Raw genomic sequence first — 16,784 nt, forward strand, 5'->3', positions numbered from 1 at the left:
GGGTGTACTCCTTCATTGTATATTTTAAACAATTTAATCATTTGGAAGCAACCCAAAAAATGGAAGTTGTCCTTAAGTTGCCAGTTTGTTACAAACTACCTGTTGAATCCAGCAAAACGTTAAAAGATCACTCTATGCTTAACTAGAATTGTGGGTAAATAGAGCAAGAATCTCAGGAATTACAGTGTTAAATGTATGTAAACCGGTTTATTTTTTTTAGTAGGCGAAGTCTCGTATAACTTAATAAAAAAATAAGTATTACACACCTGAAAGGATTGAAAGAAATCCAGTTGGACTGCTGTTTGAACGTGTGCATGGCACCTTCACTCCTTATTTTAGAGTCTCCAAACTCCTTTAAAAATAAAATAAAAGAATGGTCTGGTCAAAAAAGTATTCTTACGGCTTAGACCTTACTAAGTTAATGGTCTTATCGAAATTGGTGATAATGATGTTGTATTTTCCCTGTAAGGTTTCTGTTTTAAGATACAGAGTCCATGTTGAACAAGCTACTCAGTTTGGAATATCTTCAGTCCATCTAGCAAAGATAAAAATGGCCGTCACATGTATATGATAGATAAAACTCTGCGTTCGGCTTTAAGATTCCTTTGAAATCTTTACAAAAGGTTTGTAGGGTAAGTTGATGGGATGAAAGGTTTGTAGGATCAGAGTTGGGTCATTTTGCAGAGAGCAACGCATGCTGTTGAAAGCTACTTACAAATGTACATTGATAAATCAAAACTGAATGATGCAAGAGCGAGTGGCTAGGCCTGGCCAAATAAAGCCGCAATAGGAAGACTACATGTACATTTGCGACTACGTTTGGCTAGGACGTGCTTTGACTTGCGTTGACTTCCGCTAAAATTAATTTGTACGCAAGTAACGCTGCATGTTTTTTTATTGTCTCGCCACCTAAGTCAACGCAAGTTACAATGTAATTATACGTCATTCGTTTGCTGTTTGATTACATTTTGACTGCCTTGAAATAGCTTGTTCTGCAATTTGTGAATAAACTTGGGAGTCTATTTGCCCACACAACGCACGTCTGTGCGGAAGTTAAACTTGCGACTACTTGCACCTTTGTTTGATCAGGGCTCAATAGATCGCCACAGAACTGGCGTCTTGAAGTGTTTTTACTGTAATGTTTAGAATGCTAACCTCAATTGATGCATCATAAACAGGAAAAGTCCTCATCTGCTCTTGTTTGGAAAACACCTTCTTAAACCTCCTTGAGACCATAGTGAAAAGATCCATCTCATCTGCGTGTGTATTTATTTGATTTATATCCTGCAGATAACGCATAATAATGTAAGTCAGAATGAAATAATAGGTACCCTACAAGGTAGATGCTTATTAAATGCCTAACATTCAGTAAAACAGAATTGATAGACATAATGTAATTTAGCTGGATATGAAAGCTAATTTAGTGATCAGTGACAATACGTTGATCTTATGCTAATCATCGTACATTTATTAGTAGTATGCCAAGGTTCAGAAAAGAACCATTTTTCTAAAACTACATTGTATTGTCATGGGAAATGTGGTGAATGAATGAATGAATGTGTTAAAACGTATAATGTAAGTCAGAGTCATATAATAGATTTAATTATAAATGCCTAAAAAGTATTCTACTGAAGTTATGAATAAGCAAGGAAAGAAACATCAGTAACACAGAGTTGATAAACATACATGTAATTTAGCTAGATATAAAAGCTCATTTAGTGATCAGTGATAATACGTTGATCTTACGAACAATCATCGTACATTTATAAAACCCGCGTATAAGAACCTAACATTTAAGAACCTGTAAGGCTAAAATTTCACTTTTAAGCACCCTTCACATAAGAACCATTTTAGGCTAAAATTCTAAAACAGGTTCTTATTTTCAAAAAAGAAAAAGAAAATCTTCTCAAAAATATAGAATTAATTGGGAATTATAGTGAAGGTTACAGTGTAAGTTTGATTTTAACAGAATCAGATTAAAATAGTTTTGTATTTTGCTTACGGAAGCCTCCAAGAATACTGTTAGTGGACATTAAAGATTAGATCATTTAAAAATTCTACTTTATTTCTTGAACAAAAGTTAAGAACCTAACTAAGAACCTAGTTAGCCTAATTTTACACTAAATATCATTTATATAAGAGCCTGTTTAGGCTAACTTGAAAAAACCTAGGTTCTTATACGCGGGTTTTTACTGTAGTAGTATAGCAAGCTTACGATTAGACCCATTTTCTAAACTACATATATATGTCATGGGTAATGTGGCGCTCAAATGGCTCTTATTTAACTTTCCATTAGCAAAGATCTACAACGCAGGTCAAACGTGTTAGGACAAGTGCTTAGCACAATTCTAGCTCGTACTGGTAGGCGCCCCTCTCTCAAGCAATGTTGGGAATTGACCATCCCATACACCAAGATAAGAACATAATAATTATATATAATTCCTTTAACAAGTGTTAGAACTATTTTTGACGTTCATTCTAGTTGTAACAATGCAAATTACCGGTAATAAACAAAAACATGTAATTTACATAATTTTTGAGAACAGGTTTTGTGCCTTACCATTTCAACGGCATAACACGTCATCAAGAACTCCAACAGTGCCTTTATGGTCACGAAAGATGTCTCATGCAAAGGCAACTTCAAGTTTATTTCATCTGATGCCAATCCACCACCAGAGGCAGCTGCTGCTGCTGCGATGGAAGGATTTGTCCCTGACACTAGCTGATAGGGAGACAGACTGAGAGGGGGAGGAGGTGGAAGGCTAGAATCAGGTGTAGGTTGTGGCCTCAAGACATGAAGATGTGCAGTGATAGATACTTGACTGAGAATCTTCTTCAGCTGGCCTCGTGCTTTGGAGGGTGGGCCCATTGATGGTTTACGTTCCTGTTCAGGTGGTTTTTCTTCTTTTTCAGTGACTTGAGGTTGAATACTGTTCTTGTGAGTCGAGGGAAGCCATTCGATTGTCTGCAAAAAAATTATCACTTGGAGTCGTTAAACCATGCACTAGAGAGCAGTTAGATGAGTTAGATATTGACACTTGACAGATGTCCATGGACTGCCCCAAACTAGACACAATTAAGGCTGGTCCCTGACCAAAACCTGAAGGTTTGTCCCTTAACCAGACTGGACGCATTGTTGATCCCTGCCCTAACCTGGACATGTGAATAACCTCAACCTCAGACTGGACAAGGGAGATTGGCCCTTATCACAAACTTAATATACATGTATTAGTCTGTTGCCCATCCCCAACCAGACACATGAGATTGGCAAATGCTTCAGCCTGACACACGAGTTTGGTTTCTGTCACAAACTGGACTTAAGATGGGTACCTATACCAAATTGAATATGAGAGGTTGTTTTCTGCCACGAACTAAGCTGGACACAGATGAGTCGCCGTCCCAAATTGAATGAATGTGGCTCACCAGTACCCTGCTTTAAATAAGGTCTACAAAGAGTCCTTCGTGCCTACTCTAAACCTGACACATGAGACGAGTCCCTGTCCCAAAGTGGGAATGAGGTTGATCCCTGTGCCAAAATGGACACATGAATTTCGTTCCTGGTCCAAACTGGAAACGAGGTCAGCCTCTGTCCCAATCCGGACAAACAAGATTGGACTCTGCATCAAAATAAATTGAGGAGTTTGGCCCCCATCCCAAGCTTGTCAGTCCTTTACATGTACTTACCCTGATGAAAGCATGAAAAGCCTTGACTGAATGTAACATACAGATTAGCCATCGAGTGTAGATCAACAAGTCCTCCATAGTGACTACACTCATTGCTGAATCACTTCCAGCCAGTACTGCTTCACATGCCACAGCCAATCGCCTTGCTCGTTGCAGGCAGTCTTGATATTCCTCCATGATATAACTAACAATACAAGAGATAAGGAATAGCTTCTGTGGTCAGAAAGAAGCTTTGCCAATTATTATATGACATTCTCACTGGTGAACTATTGTATTGAGATCCAGATGATAAATAAGGGATACTAGCATTTATTCAAAATTAGCAATGGTTTATTGCAATTCCTTAGTTTTGTTTGGTTTACAGGCCATGGTACATGTATAATTGAGTACCATGGACCACAAAATATGGAAGGTGTACGCATCAGAGAGAACAGCCAGGGAGCTTAAATAATGTAATTCTGTGGGTGTTATTAAAACAATTATTCCACTTGCACTTGTTGGATATGAGATAGTTTAAGCCAACTCGGCCCTACGCGCCTCATTGGCTATGTACCATCTCATATCCAATGCGCACTCGTGGAATAATTGGTAAATATAACAGGCCATTGACATTATACAGTTCCCGCCAAGATAGAGCTAAGAAAAGTAACTGTCAGACTGCCACTACACACATGTACTGTACATTTAAAAACTCCTGAATGGTTAGGCTGCTGGTCTTGTAATTCAGTGTTGGGTGCTCTACTCTGCCACTAGCTGGATATTTTTCTGGTGGTCTTGCCTTCAACCCATAACTTACACATAATAATTATGCTTCATTAAAAGCTTATTATGCTTAGCCTCACACCTTATTAAAAATAAAATATTATGTAGTAAATAATAAAGATGGTAGATTTTAAGCTCAGTGATAAATAGTGAAGAAATTATTCTACATGACGCGTGGGACAAAGAAAAAATCTGAGTCTCCGACGGGAATCGAACCCATGGTCTCCCAGACAACGGTTGGGCGCTCTAACCAACTGAGCTACGTGAGACTCGCTGTGAGCTAGGCCATTTACTAGGTTGATAAGTGATCCTAGCAGTTTGCAGGATGCGTGTCACTTATCAACCTAGTAAGTCTCACGTAGCTCAGTTGGTTAGAGCGCCCAACCGGTATCTGGGAGGCTATGGGTTTGATTCCCGTCAGGGACTCAGATTTTTTCTTTGTCCCACGCTCGTGTCATGTAGAATAATTTCTTCACAAAATATCATGTAGTTTTCAAAGTAATCATGTTTGTGGTAATGAATGTTATTGCAATGTCGACATATATACCTGAGTCTTTTCTGGTACACAGGGTAAAGATTTTCAATGGCTTTTGTGTGTTCACAGAAACGAGCCCATCGTAGCATGTGCATGTGTTTGCATTGAACCAAGTGTTCTATCCTGTCCACAAAAAACTGCAAGAAATAAGAAACTGTTACCTTAACAAGAAAGAAATCTTGGAAGTTATCTTGGGTGCCCAGCTCATACAAGCTTTTATGATAGCAAAATTATACAAGTCGCCCAAAGACAGACTGAGGTAGGTCCTCTCACTATATAGATTTTTTCCAGCTAATCTCAGTCTCTCTCACTGGTAAGAAATTAGCAAAAGCTAGGGATGTACGGCAATTGTAACTTTTTTTCAGCTGACCTGATGAAGGAGAAGTGGAATGCTTTTTGCAGTGTATTCCACTTGACAACAGCTTGTCATTTCTTCATGCATCACATCTGACTGTATAATCAACGGTTGAGCTTCCCGCACCTGCAGAACAAAAATGGTTTCATAAAAGTCCTCAGTAATATAATATAAATTAAATGTAATTATTGCACTACATGTAGTTCTGTATGCCAAATATTTCTAAACAAATGTTTAACATCTTGCTGACTGCACAGTTGGTTTTGTTGTACATGACTTGCATAACTATAGTACCACAACCCTCGAGGGGAGGGAAATACTGGGACACTCTTAAAATATACAATTTCTAGAAAAGCCATACTGCCGGTGCAGTTATTCCATTTTCTGTAGCATCAAGTGACCACATACATGTACATGTAGGAGTATTTCTACTTCTCACTGTACTGGATGAGATGCTCGTACATCCCAGGGTTTATACCCCCTCCCCCAGCATTAATTTGTTGAATGAAGATGAAGTGTTCAACATGACTCGGGCATGGGACAAAGAAAAATTCTGAGTCCCCGACGGGAATCGAACCCATGGCCTCCCAGATAGCGGTTGGGCGCTCTAACCGACTGAGCTATGAGAGACTCGTTGTGAGCTGGGCCATTTTACTAGGTTGATAAGTGACATGCGTCTTGCATACTGCTAGGATCAGCAATTAATGTCGAATTAATCAAGTTGGTACCCATTTATAAACCTGGATGGAGAGTGGCAAAAAACTGCACAATGCAGGGCTTCTGATATTATGCGATGTTGCGATTTCGCATAATTGACCTCAAATCGCAACTTTTCGCATAATTCATCAAAACTCGCATAATTCGTACAAAATCGCACAATTTGAGAAAAGATGAAAGAAATATTCGCTTTAACTAGGTTTTAAGACAACTTCAACGTTGTTTCAAGGTGGTTTACCTGTCAAAAAACCTTGAAAAACCTCTGATGTGGTTTCCAATCAAACAACATTACTTCGGGCAGGCAACTTCTTTTTCAGTTTCAACTTAACCATAACAACATTCACACAAATAAATTTGCTTTCTATCTTTGCTTTCTTGTATTGTACTGAAGTTTACAAGGCAAAATGTCTGAATTCAGAATGTTTAAATCCTTCCATGAAGTCAAAAACATCGTAGAGTGTTCGATCGTTTGATACTGTACGTTAACACGTGCGCCTTCATTAATTCTGTCAGCGGCTTCTTGTTACACTTCATAATTATATAGTATCACCAAAAGTCGTCAACATTTTACTACGTCATGTAGTGTACACGGAAAGCCATTTGACATTGGAATAATTGTAAATGAGGTGTAAATTTATCTATTTCATTGTAATAAAGATATTTGTTGTTCCTTTATGCTCTTATCCTTTTTTGAAATGCACAGAATGGATTTTTATCTCCTGAAACCTTGTAAAACAAGCTTAAAATCGCTCAGATAAAATCGCATAATTTGCCGCATAATAGTACTTTCTTGCCGCATAATCTGCCCTAAAAATGCCGCAGAATTTCTGCTATTTTGCCGCACCCTATCAGAAGGCCTGAGTCAATGACCCCAACCAGGGCTCAAACCGAACTGCTCAATCTGGCATCCAGCACAATAACCATTAGACCAGGTCCCTGAATCTCCCAGAGGAGTACATGTAAGTGAGCAAGTGAGTGAGTAAGTTTGGTAATGCTTTTACAGTTCTAGTGGTCATAAATAATTTCAATGCTACGTTTTTTTGGGGGGGAGGGGGTACTAACAATGTTTAGTACATTTGTACATACATCTACTTTGTTTAATATAGGGTACATTTTAGGCTGAAAAAAGTCTTATGACCTTTTTTTTCTTGGGGAAGGGGGTCTTTTTATCACAAAGATGACATTTGTCATTTTTTCTGGGGGAGATGGAGTGTTAATTTTTTAACAACTTCATTAAAACATCCCTGTCTTGCTATTCCCTTAGTACCCCTCCCTCCTTCCAAGCATTAGAACACACCTGAAGACTCTTGTTAATGGCCAGTTTCCTCTCCCTCTTGAAATGGTCAACATCCTTTGGCAAAGGAACAGACCTGCAATTTAACAGAAGGGGCTGAATCATAAAAAAAAATTGGGGGAGGAGCAGGAATAGCACAGTGGTGAGAGGCCTCCCCTTCCACCAATGCGTCCCAGGTTCGATTCCCAGACCCAACGTCATAATTTTTATGTGGGCTGAGTTTGTTGTTGGTTCTTGTCCTTGCTTCGAGGTTTTTTCTCCAGGTTCTCTGGTTTTCCTCCCTCCTGAGAAACCAACATTTCTTAATGCCAGTTTGGCCTAGATAGAGGATAGGTCTACCGATTTAAAGACATTTACTCTATTATAGGGATGATTACAGTATGAGTTTGTTGAAACTGTAAAACCGCTGTCTGACATTTGCAGACTGCAGACTTGCAGACTTTCGCTCAGGTTAGTGTACTACACACTCCAGTTAGCCCACTATTCACTTCGGTTAGCCTGAATAGCACTTCAGTTAGCCTGTTTACAGTTAGCTTAGCTTTCAATAATGGTTATGGTAACATGATATCTTCTCTTAGTCTGCAGTCTGCAAATGTCAGACACCTTTTTGAGTGAATTTTGGATTGATTTTGTTCTTTTAGATACCCTGGGTTCACTGGCAACATGTCGGAGAAACTGCCAAAATTCTTCATTTGAAATATTTTCACAAGAACCACAAGTAAACAAATGATAGGTAGATACAGAAACCTCAAAGATTTATAGGTAGAAGTGTTATACAGGTAATTCTGTTAATACATGTAATTGTTACAAAAAGTTATTGCAAATATTCAAAAAGGCGGAATTGTCCGAAGTGACTCTCAGGTAATTTCAATGGCCATACAACATTAATATTGCATTTCGCCATGCTGATGTGAGCGAGTCACCTTAGAGCTCCTGATCCAAAGTCTTCAATAATTAAAAATACATGTCAGCTTGAGGTAATAAATTAGTGACCCCGAACCGAACATGCCTGTTTATAGTAATCAAACTACTAACATTTCAACATGTTGATGTCAAGTTTGTTCGATGTCAAGATGAACAAATAAATAAATGACAACAACATTAAGACTTAAATAAATGTATACCAGCTAGCAAAATAAAATTTTGACCAAATCACAAGTCAAGCTCACCCAAATGCCTTCGGCACTGAGCTCAAATAATTTCCCTCTTCGACTTCATTTTGCAATTCCTTCAGCTCCTTTTTGAGATCCTCTTCCAACGATTTGACTTTTTCTGACGATGACACTTCATAAATTCCATCCATATTCTTATAAAAGTCACTTAAAGGCTGTTGCTTCGATTTTCTGTTCTAGAAGTCAATTAGAACTCCATTCTTATCCCGGACTCTTCTTTTGTTTTGGGCGCCATATTCGATTTTGCTTGGTAACCAACTCGAGCGATTCTAGCCTCGTTTTTGAGTTCCGTAATCCGCCGGAAGTGAAACAACCGGAAGGTTATATCTTGTTCGGCACCAGTCTACCACTGCCAACCCCGCAATTTCCTCGCTACTCAAAGTAAATCAAGATGGATGCCAAACGCCAGAGGAGAAACGAACATTATTAAGGTACATTTTATCATAATTAACCTAATTTTGCCACATTTTTGAAGCAAACGGCCAATCGAGGCATCCACTATATTCTCTGGCTAGTTTTCAATGTTGGAATAATCTTGCAAAGTGGCAGAGGATCTGTTCTCTTGAAAGCGTGTTTTCAACACGCGAGGTCGTTGGTTCGAATCCCAGTGGGGTCCGTGCGAAAAGTTTTAATTCTTGCTTCAATTCTTTTTTTAATGTACTTTTTCAATCATTTGTTTTATTTTTAGTTGTCAAGTTAAATTTATTTCAAAAATTGAAGCGTTAGTTACTTCTTAAAACCGCTCTCCAGGACACGTATTGAGTCATATACGATTCAAAAAACGCTTTGGAAACCTTCTTTATCCTTCAAGTCTCGCTCAGTCAAACGCATTCCTTTCTTAATACCAATTCATTCAATAAATACGTTTAAATTAAAAAGAAACCCTATTTTTAGCCGTGCAAGTTGCGCCATGTGCTGTCCGTATTTTCCCAGATTTTCCGCCATTTTGTTTCGAAATCGGCGAACGTTTCACTACATTTAAATATACAAATAGATCCTTCTACCCCCGAAAGAAAGTTTCTGATGGTTTTCTTTTTCTCAAATAGATCGCTATTAACTAAGAAAAAGAAATGTCCAAGTGTGAAAATGATAAAAATTGGTGTCAAGTGTGCATGCCTTCATAGAGATGCGTTCACACTTGGTGACCAGGCACTGTTTCCAAGCATTGATTCCATAGTGGTGGGGGGGGGGGGGGGGGGCAGGGATGGCCTGCTCAAAATTATTTGATACTGGGAGGCTTCAGCCTTAGGCCCAAACTCTTACCCATGGAATTATTTTTAACGAAAAGATTTACCTGTCATACAAAAATGTAGCCCTTTTACAAAAAGGGAAAACCCAAACAGTCAAATAGTGAATAGTGGCAAATTATAGCAAATAGTATGAAAAGTGGCCAAATTGTCGTGAATATAATATGGCACAGTTTCAAACACTTGTTTTTGTTGCAGTGAATTGTCCCCTTGTCATGTCTTTGGAGAAGGACCCTGATGACCTACCGATAAACCTGAACTTGGCTGAGTTAAAAGAACAACTCACACAAAATGGATCAGTTATATGTCCAGCACAAGGCTGCAATCAAGACTTCAAGTCTCTGTGGGGACTGAAATATCATGTCAAACAGGCAAACCACCAAGTCACAGGAGAAAGAAAGTTTAAGTGTGAACAGTGCAACCTGTTGTTTCAGTCACGAGTTCATTTGCGACAACACAGAATAGCTGATCATTCAGGAAGTGAGGGTGAAAGTCCACTAACCAGTCCTTTGTCAAGTCCAAGGTAATTATATATTAACCTGCCACTGACTTGTCCTCAGCCATCTTCATACAGCACAGGTATACCTGCCAACTTTTTCTGGGTCAAAGGCGTGAGATTTTTATCCTGAGAGTGCCAGGATTTCTGAAAACGATACGACAATGTCCGAAGTTTTCCGAAGACGTCCGAAGTATTCCGAAGACGTTCGGAACATCTCCCGATCCCAGTGCGTGGACGTGTTTTGCTAAACACGACCTCGTTCCCAATGCTTTTTTTCGTCAAAATTCTGTCATTTCGGGGAAGGTATCACCATTTACTCATTTTACATGGAGTTTTATTTTCTCACACTGGTTTGAGATTACATTTTTTGGAAAATGTGTCTTTTTTGGTTGTAATAACTCACATTTTTCGACTAGGCGTGAGAAATTGGTTCGTAAGCGTGAGTTGGCGTGAGATCAAAGTTTTCAACTCGTAGGCGTGAGACTCGCGCCCAAGGCGTGAGAGTTGGCAGGTATACACAGGGAGTACGGCGCAGGGAGAGATGGGTACCGAGAAAGGGAGTGCAAGGCGATCATCCCCTGCACCCCCCCCCCCACTCACATGTTTCTGCCTTGGCCCCGTGCTATATGAAGATGACCCGGGACGAGTCAGAACCTGCCATTTTTTGGCTAAAATCCTAAGCGCTAAAAGCCCTTCAACCAAACTGAGTCATGGCTCTCGGTGCTTAAATGTGGCTTAATGTCAGTAGTAATTTAGGCTAAGTTAAAATGGAGCAAATGCTGGTCAGCAGCAATATGGTGGGACCATCCGCGGTGAAGTGACATACAAGGTTTCTCAGGGCTTTATAATTATAGTAGAACTTATTATGCGCTTCAGCTGTGCAATGTGGTGCAGTTGTTTTGAGTTTTGAAGCAGGTGTTTATGCTGCAGTTTGCTGATCCCTTGCCCACCTTCCTTGTGGTGGATCTGGTAGGTATAGGGGGTGGCAAGTATCTTATATATGTAACTTATTTAACAAATGGTAAACGTCACAGCGTGCACTATTGAGTTACAGATGCACGCGGGAGGTTGCTAAGCACGAAAGATGCGTAAGAGTCGCCCGAGGCGATAGCCGAGGGCGACTCTAGCTTCTTGAGTGCTTAGCAAACCTCCCAAGTGCATCTGTAACTCAATAATGCACGCTGTGACGTTTACCATTTGTTTTATAGCACAACTTTTAGGCCATTTATTAATTTTTTTTTAGGTAAAATGCGCGCGCTACTTTGAACAATTGCGTGTAGTGCTCGCGTAAACGCTGACGAAAACCTAAAAGAAAAATACAAACAAAACAAAGTTTTGAATTATTTCAAACTTGCATTATACCTCAAAGTCTTTCAGCATTATGGAGAAATGGTTTTTCTTATGTTTAGCTTTTCAAATTCACAGGAAAATCGAGAAAACAAGTAAAAACTCGTGAAGTAGTGGCACTGTCTTGTGCCATGTCGCATCAGATAAGTGCGCGCGCTCAGGTTGAAGGCATACGTCAGCATGCACCCATGGGCAAATAGTAGACGCTAAATTAACCAATCAGAACGCGGGCTTTACTTTAGTTGTGCTATAATTATTGTTATTCCTTATAGTATTGTAAAAAAGTAATGCACCCCAATTTCGGCGAAATTCGCATTTTTCGGGGCTTTTCGAATTTTGCGCGATATTTCCCCGACATTTCGTGCAGTTTCGTCATATTTTCTTCTATTGTTTGGAACCACGCAAAATTTCGAAGGATAATTCGCTGTAGGCGGTAATTATCGCGCACTTTCGTGCAATTATTTGCTTGATCCCGAACTTTCGTGGCAAAAATTCGCTCGATCCCAAACTTTCGTGGCAATATTTCGAGGCTGGTTCAAGCGTTTTGAGCAAAGTTCGCTGTGAACGTAATATGAATGTGCCTTTTTAATCGCTACACAAGTGCTGTTAACCGGCTAGCGAATTATCTTTTCGCGTCTGGCGAAATATTGCGAAATGTCGTTGAGGCGATGAAAATATGAAGAAATATCGTCCTTTGTTGTCCCGAAATTTTGCATGAAGTAGTGCGTACTTTTGCGAATTTTCGCTCACAATTTCGCGAAAATTCGGGAGAATAAAGAACGAAATTCACACTTTTCGGGTGCATTACTTTTTCACAATACTGTATGTACATTTTCTATTACCTTTCTTGTACACGTAGGTCTAGAGAGCAACATTCATTCCACTTTTCATCTAGCGACACGACACACCAAAAGACAAGACAAATTCAAGCACAAAACTCTTGTACCGAAGTGAATGAGAGTTCAGTTACTAATGAAGCAACGACTAATAAAAGTGAAGAAAACTGCACTAAGGCTACAGATGTTACTAAGAAAAAGAGAGGTAGACCAAGGAAAGGTTCTGGTCATTCTGCTAAGGTTAACAATGATGAAAAAAAATCTACTAATGAAGAAAGGACTAGTAAAAGTGAAGGAAATGACACTCAGGCCACAGATGTTACAAAGAAAAAGAGAGGTCCCGGTAGACCAAGGAAAAGTTGCGATCACTCTGCTGAGGTTAAAAAAGATGCAAATTCTCATTTGACGTTGAATGGCCAGGGCGAAGTTGCAGGTGAGACTATATCTTCATCTCAAAATTCTGATGGCTGCGCACTGGACAATACAAGCTCAGAAAAGAGTGTTGTTCCAAGAAGAACTTCCACAAGGGTGCGAACCCCAAGGAAAGATATTTTTGTGTATGATGAGTCAGCAGAAATAGAAAGAGATGGTAAACAGTTAAAAAGAAAAGAGGTATCAAACAAAAATACTCCCAAAAAGAGAGGGAGGCCACGAAAAAGCACTCCTGCTGAAAATGTTATTGGTGACTCTGTTGGTGATACAAATTGCGCCAAAGCTCCTGGGAAGAAACGAGGAAGAAAACGGAAATGTGATATTGTTGTTGGCAGTGATAATGTTGATGATGAAAACAAGGTCGATGATGTGGACAATGACGATAATGATGATGATGATGATGATGATGTCGAGGAGGAGGAAGAAGAAGAGGAGGTGGATGATGATGATGATGATGATGATGATGAGTGGAAGGACTATCGCAAACCAAGTAGCACAAAGAAAAAGATGCCACAGGATAAAAAAACAGGTACAATTTAACTTGTCTCACCCTTTTTATTTGTATGTGTTGCAGTTATTTTTTCATCTCAGTTAATGTTTTATTTTAACTAGTTACTGAGTTATTTTTTATACTAGCCTAGGTAATAGGTAGAAAAAGTAAAACACATCCCCTCCCTTGATGTCTCATAAACCCCCCCCCCCCATCCTTACTAACCCTCCTCTACTATCTGCTATTATCCCCCTCCCCTAAATACTAGCATCAACAATTTTCGTTAGCCGTTCACTTGTTCATGACCATGCATTCAGAATAAATAAGAAGCCATTTAGCCGTGCAATTTCATCCGTTCTACACGGCCTTAGGATCCGTTCGTTACCCGCTCTGTAGCCGTGTATTTTACCCGTTCGGCAGAAAGCCGTAGTGTACGTTTTCGCATGAGAGGTCACAATCTTTTTCCTCTTTACTAACCTACACTGGATTTGAACTCTCAACCGCTGGATTCGCTGTCCAACCCCTTACTTACTTTGCGACATGGCCATGTAGGAAACGTTGGGTGAACTACTATATTTTTAAAATATATGGCTCCAACCCATACACCCTAACCCTAACCCTATTACTTACCTAGTATTGAGAAATCAACTAGTTAGAAAAAAAAAACTAACAACTAGTTAAAATAAGAAATTAACTGAGATCAAAAACTAACTGCAGCATTATATATGATCATCATGTTTGAATTAGTTAATATTTATCACTGCTTTAAGTGAAATGTGGTTGTTTTATAATGGTTGGTTTGTTTGACCCCAGATCAAAATTAATGGTCTGGGTTCAAGCCCTGGACAAGGTCAAGTGCGTTGTACTCGTGAGCAAGACACTTTACTCTCAAAGTGCCTCTCTCCACCCAGTAGCACCAATGGGTGCCAGCAAATTGTTGGGACAACCAGCTGATAGAATACTGAGGAGTAACCTGAAATGGCTGGGTCACAACCATGTACACAAGAAACCCATGGCACCAGGGTTTGTATGAGTCATGGAAACCCTGGAAAGTCATGGAATTTTACACTTAATTTTCCAGGCCTGGAAAGTAATGGAATTAAAGTGTGGGTCATAGAAAGTCGTGGAAAATAATGTTGATTTTACAAAACAAGTTAAAAGTCTGTTTTTGTTTCTGCAAAAAAAAAAATGGGAAAATGGTACCCATGGAATTCATGGCATTTTAAAGGATAAAAAAAGAACCCTGGGTACCAGGAAAACTACATGTATTAGTGCAACCTGGTCGACGAAATTCTGTAATGCCAGACTAGCATCTGGCAGTAAAGGCAACTTTAATCTACAGTAGTAAGTGCAGCCCTATGGTCTTGGGTGCATTTATAAGAGAGAAATTTTTAATTCTAAAAGTTAGCTAGTATTTTTAATAAATATTGTTAACACTTCTCGGTTGAATGTTTTGTACAAAGGCGATGGACAGAAAGAAGTGAAGCCAAAAAAACGTGGAAGAAAGGTACCACCTGAAATTATGTTTCTGCATGAGCTAATAATAATAAAAAAGTAATAATTAAAAAGTAAATTTAACATTATTTTGTTGAATTCTATGGTGGTGCATTTGTAAGGTTTGTCCTATCATCCTGTGGAAGCAAGCAGTCACACAGTTTCACCACTTGGGGCTATGACTTGATCTATCCAACCATTACTTGTGCAATCTATTTATAATTATAACAACCCATTTTTAACTCAGGGGTGGGGGGGGGGCGATACTCAGGTATGTTTTGGCTGGGTATGTGCCGTGCTGGCCCCAGTTGTTCGAAAGGTGGATAACACTATCCACCGGATAAATCGCTATCCAGTGGATAGGTGTTAACAAATCATACTACTCTATCAACTGGATAGTGATTTATCCGGTGGATAGTGTTATCCACCTTTCGAACAACTGGGGCCAGGTCTCTAAAGTAGCACTTCATTTTAGTAAGAAAGAATTGTTAATGATACCCTCATTCAGAAACAGGTCAAATTTTTTTAACATTCCGTTTTGGCTGCTGATAATTTGAAACTTTCTAATGCCCCCCTCCCCTAAGTACTCACATTTTAATAATTAATATTTATTTTTTCTTTTTACTAACCTGCACTGGATTTGACTCCAACCCAGACTCTAACGCTGACCCTAATATTTGTCTCTAGTAGACAGTTTAAAAAAGAATAAGTTTAAAAAACAATTACTACACTGTAGTTTAAATATTAAGAAATTAACTGCAACATAACCATTATCAAATTATGTTAACTTCATTTTGCATCAGAAAAAATCCATTATTTCTTTTAACATTATTCTGAACAAATTACAACTAAAGAGTAGTATATTAATTTTGTAGTGATACCAGAACACAGTAGACTGTAATATACTACAATGGGATACTAATAAAATACTGGAATACTAATAAAATCTATATCTATCTATCTACATTAAGATTTTCATCTTCTTTTAGTGGTTAAAACATATTGATTGAGTTAAAGTTAATAATAAAAGTGACCTACAAGGAAGAATTTTTAGGTTCAGATCCCCCCCACTAAGAAAATTTCCAGTTTGCCATCCGTCAGGGGGGGGGGGTATTTTTTCTGGAATAAACCAATGACAGTTTAATTTTTTTATTCTGACAGAAACAAGTTCTTGCAGAGGTAGGCTGAAATTTGATTTTTGTATAGTTAGACATGTTACCTTGGTTAAAGATTCTTGTATGATAAAGAATTGTTCAAACTATTACTCCGTACCAGATTTAATTTTAACTTATGCATAATTATTATACTTCAATGTTGCTGCGTTTGCTCCAAACTTTTTCTTATCTAGTTTGTGATTAGTGGAAGATATTGAAAACCTCAAATTGCATTACCTTATGAAGTATGTCTGAACTTTATACATAACTAGCCTGCATGGCTGGCGTTTGAAGGGAAGGGAGAAGGGAAGTCCATACGGGCTAATACATACATGTAACATACATTTTTGTTTGTTTGTTTTTGGTTTGGAGGGCTGTCAATTACAATATAGTGCAAGCATGAGCATGAAACACGCAGTAAATCAAATAGAGTGTTGATCTTTTTTTTTCTTAATGAATGACTGTCGAGTTTCTTTTACATTTTTAACTGCTCAGCAACCTAAAACTGCTGTGTCAAATGGCGTGGACCTGTCCACAGTTTCCAAAAAACTTTTTAGACTTTTTTAATCCACATTAACATTGATCTTTGATCAGCGAAAAAATCTAATTTCCTTATCATTAATTATGAATAAGATTGAAGCAGTTTTGTTTTGTTTGTCTATTTTTTTTTTGTTTTGCAAAATTATTTCATTTGACCATATATGGTATATTAGTATTATTAAGCAACTTGCATACATGTATGCTTAGCTGCAAGTTGTAATTAACA

At 38.6% G+C, this 16,784-nt stretch overlaps 2 protein-coding genes and 1 non-coding gene across 4 annotated transcripts in view; 1 reads left to right on the forward strand and 2 right to left on the reverse strand.

The window, feature by feature from the left end:
• Window positions 1-8,769, reverse strand: part of LOC144666195 (uncharacterized) — a 50,284-nt gene extending 41,515 nt beyond the window's left edge. The window contains exons 1-8 of the mRNA XM_078527563.1: window positions 8,517-8,769; window positions 7,351-7,423; window positions 5,352-5,462; window positions 4,994-5,118; window positions 3,685-3,868; window positions 2,561-2,965; window positions 1,156-1,284; window positions 267-352 (exon numbers count right to left, since the gene is read on the reverse strand). Coding sequence (XP_078383689.1) covers window positions 267-352; window positions 1,156-1,284; window positions 2,561-2,965; window positions 3,685-3,868; window positions 4,994-5,118; window positions 5,352-5,462; window positions 7,351-7,423; window positions 8,517-8,650 — 1,247 coding nt within the window. The 5' untranslated portion in view covers window positions 8,651-8,769. The remainder of the gene's footprint in view (window positions 1-266; window positions 353-1,155; window positions 1,285-2,560; window positions 2,966-3,684; window positions 3,869-4,993; window positions 5,119-5,351; window positions 5,463-7,350; window positions 7,424-8,516) is intronic.
• Trnan-guu (transfer RNA asparagine (anticodon GUU)) lies at window positions 4,642-4,716 on the reverse strand. Its single transcript has one exon. It is a non-coding gene; the product is annotated as a tRNA-Asn (tRNA).
• Window positions 8,770-8,866: 97 nt separating the features above from the next.
• Window positions 8,867-16,784, forward strand: part of LOC144666216 (uncharacterized) — a 32,760-nt gene continuing 24,842 nt past the window's right edge. Inside the window, exons 1-5 of one of the 2 annotated variants that reach the window (XM_078527611.1) lie at window positions 8,867-8,950; window positions 9,965-10,289; window positions 12,472-13,409; window positions 14,834-14,877; window positions 16,026-16,043. In XM_078527611.1, the coding sequence (XP_078383737.1) occupies window positions 9,982-10,289; window positions 12,472-13,409; window positions 14,834-14,877; window positions 16,026-16,043 (1,308 nt within the window). In that variant the 5' untranslated portion in view covers window positions 8,867-8,950; window positions 9,965-9,981. The remainder of the gene's footprint in view (window positions 8,951-9,964; window positions 10,290-12,471; window positions 13,410-14,833; window positions 14,878-16,025; window positions 16,044-16,784) is intronic. The other variant, XM_078527612.1, reaches the window with a different exon arrangement.

Source organism: Oculina patagonica, chromosome 9 (assembly GCF_052425735.1).
Source record: "Oculina patagonica isolate OP01 chromosome 9, crgOcupat, whole genome shotgun sequence".
NCBI lineage: Eukaryota > Metazoa > Cnidaria > Anthozoa > Scleractinia > Oculinidae > Oculina > Oculina patagonica.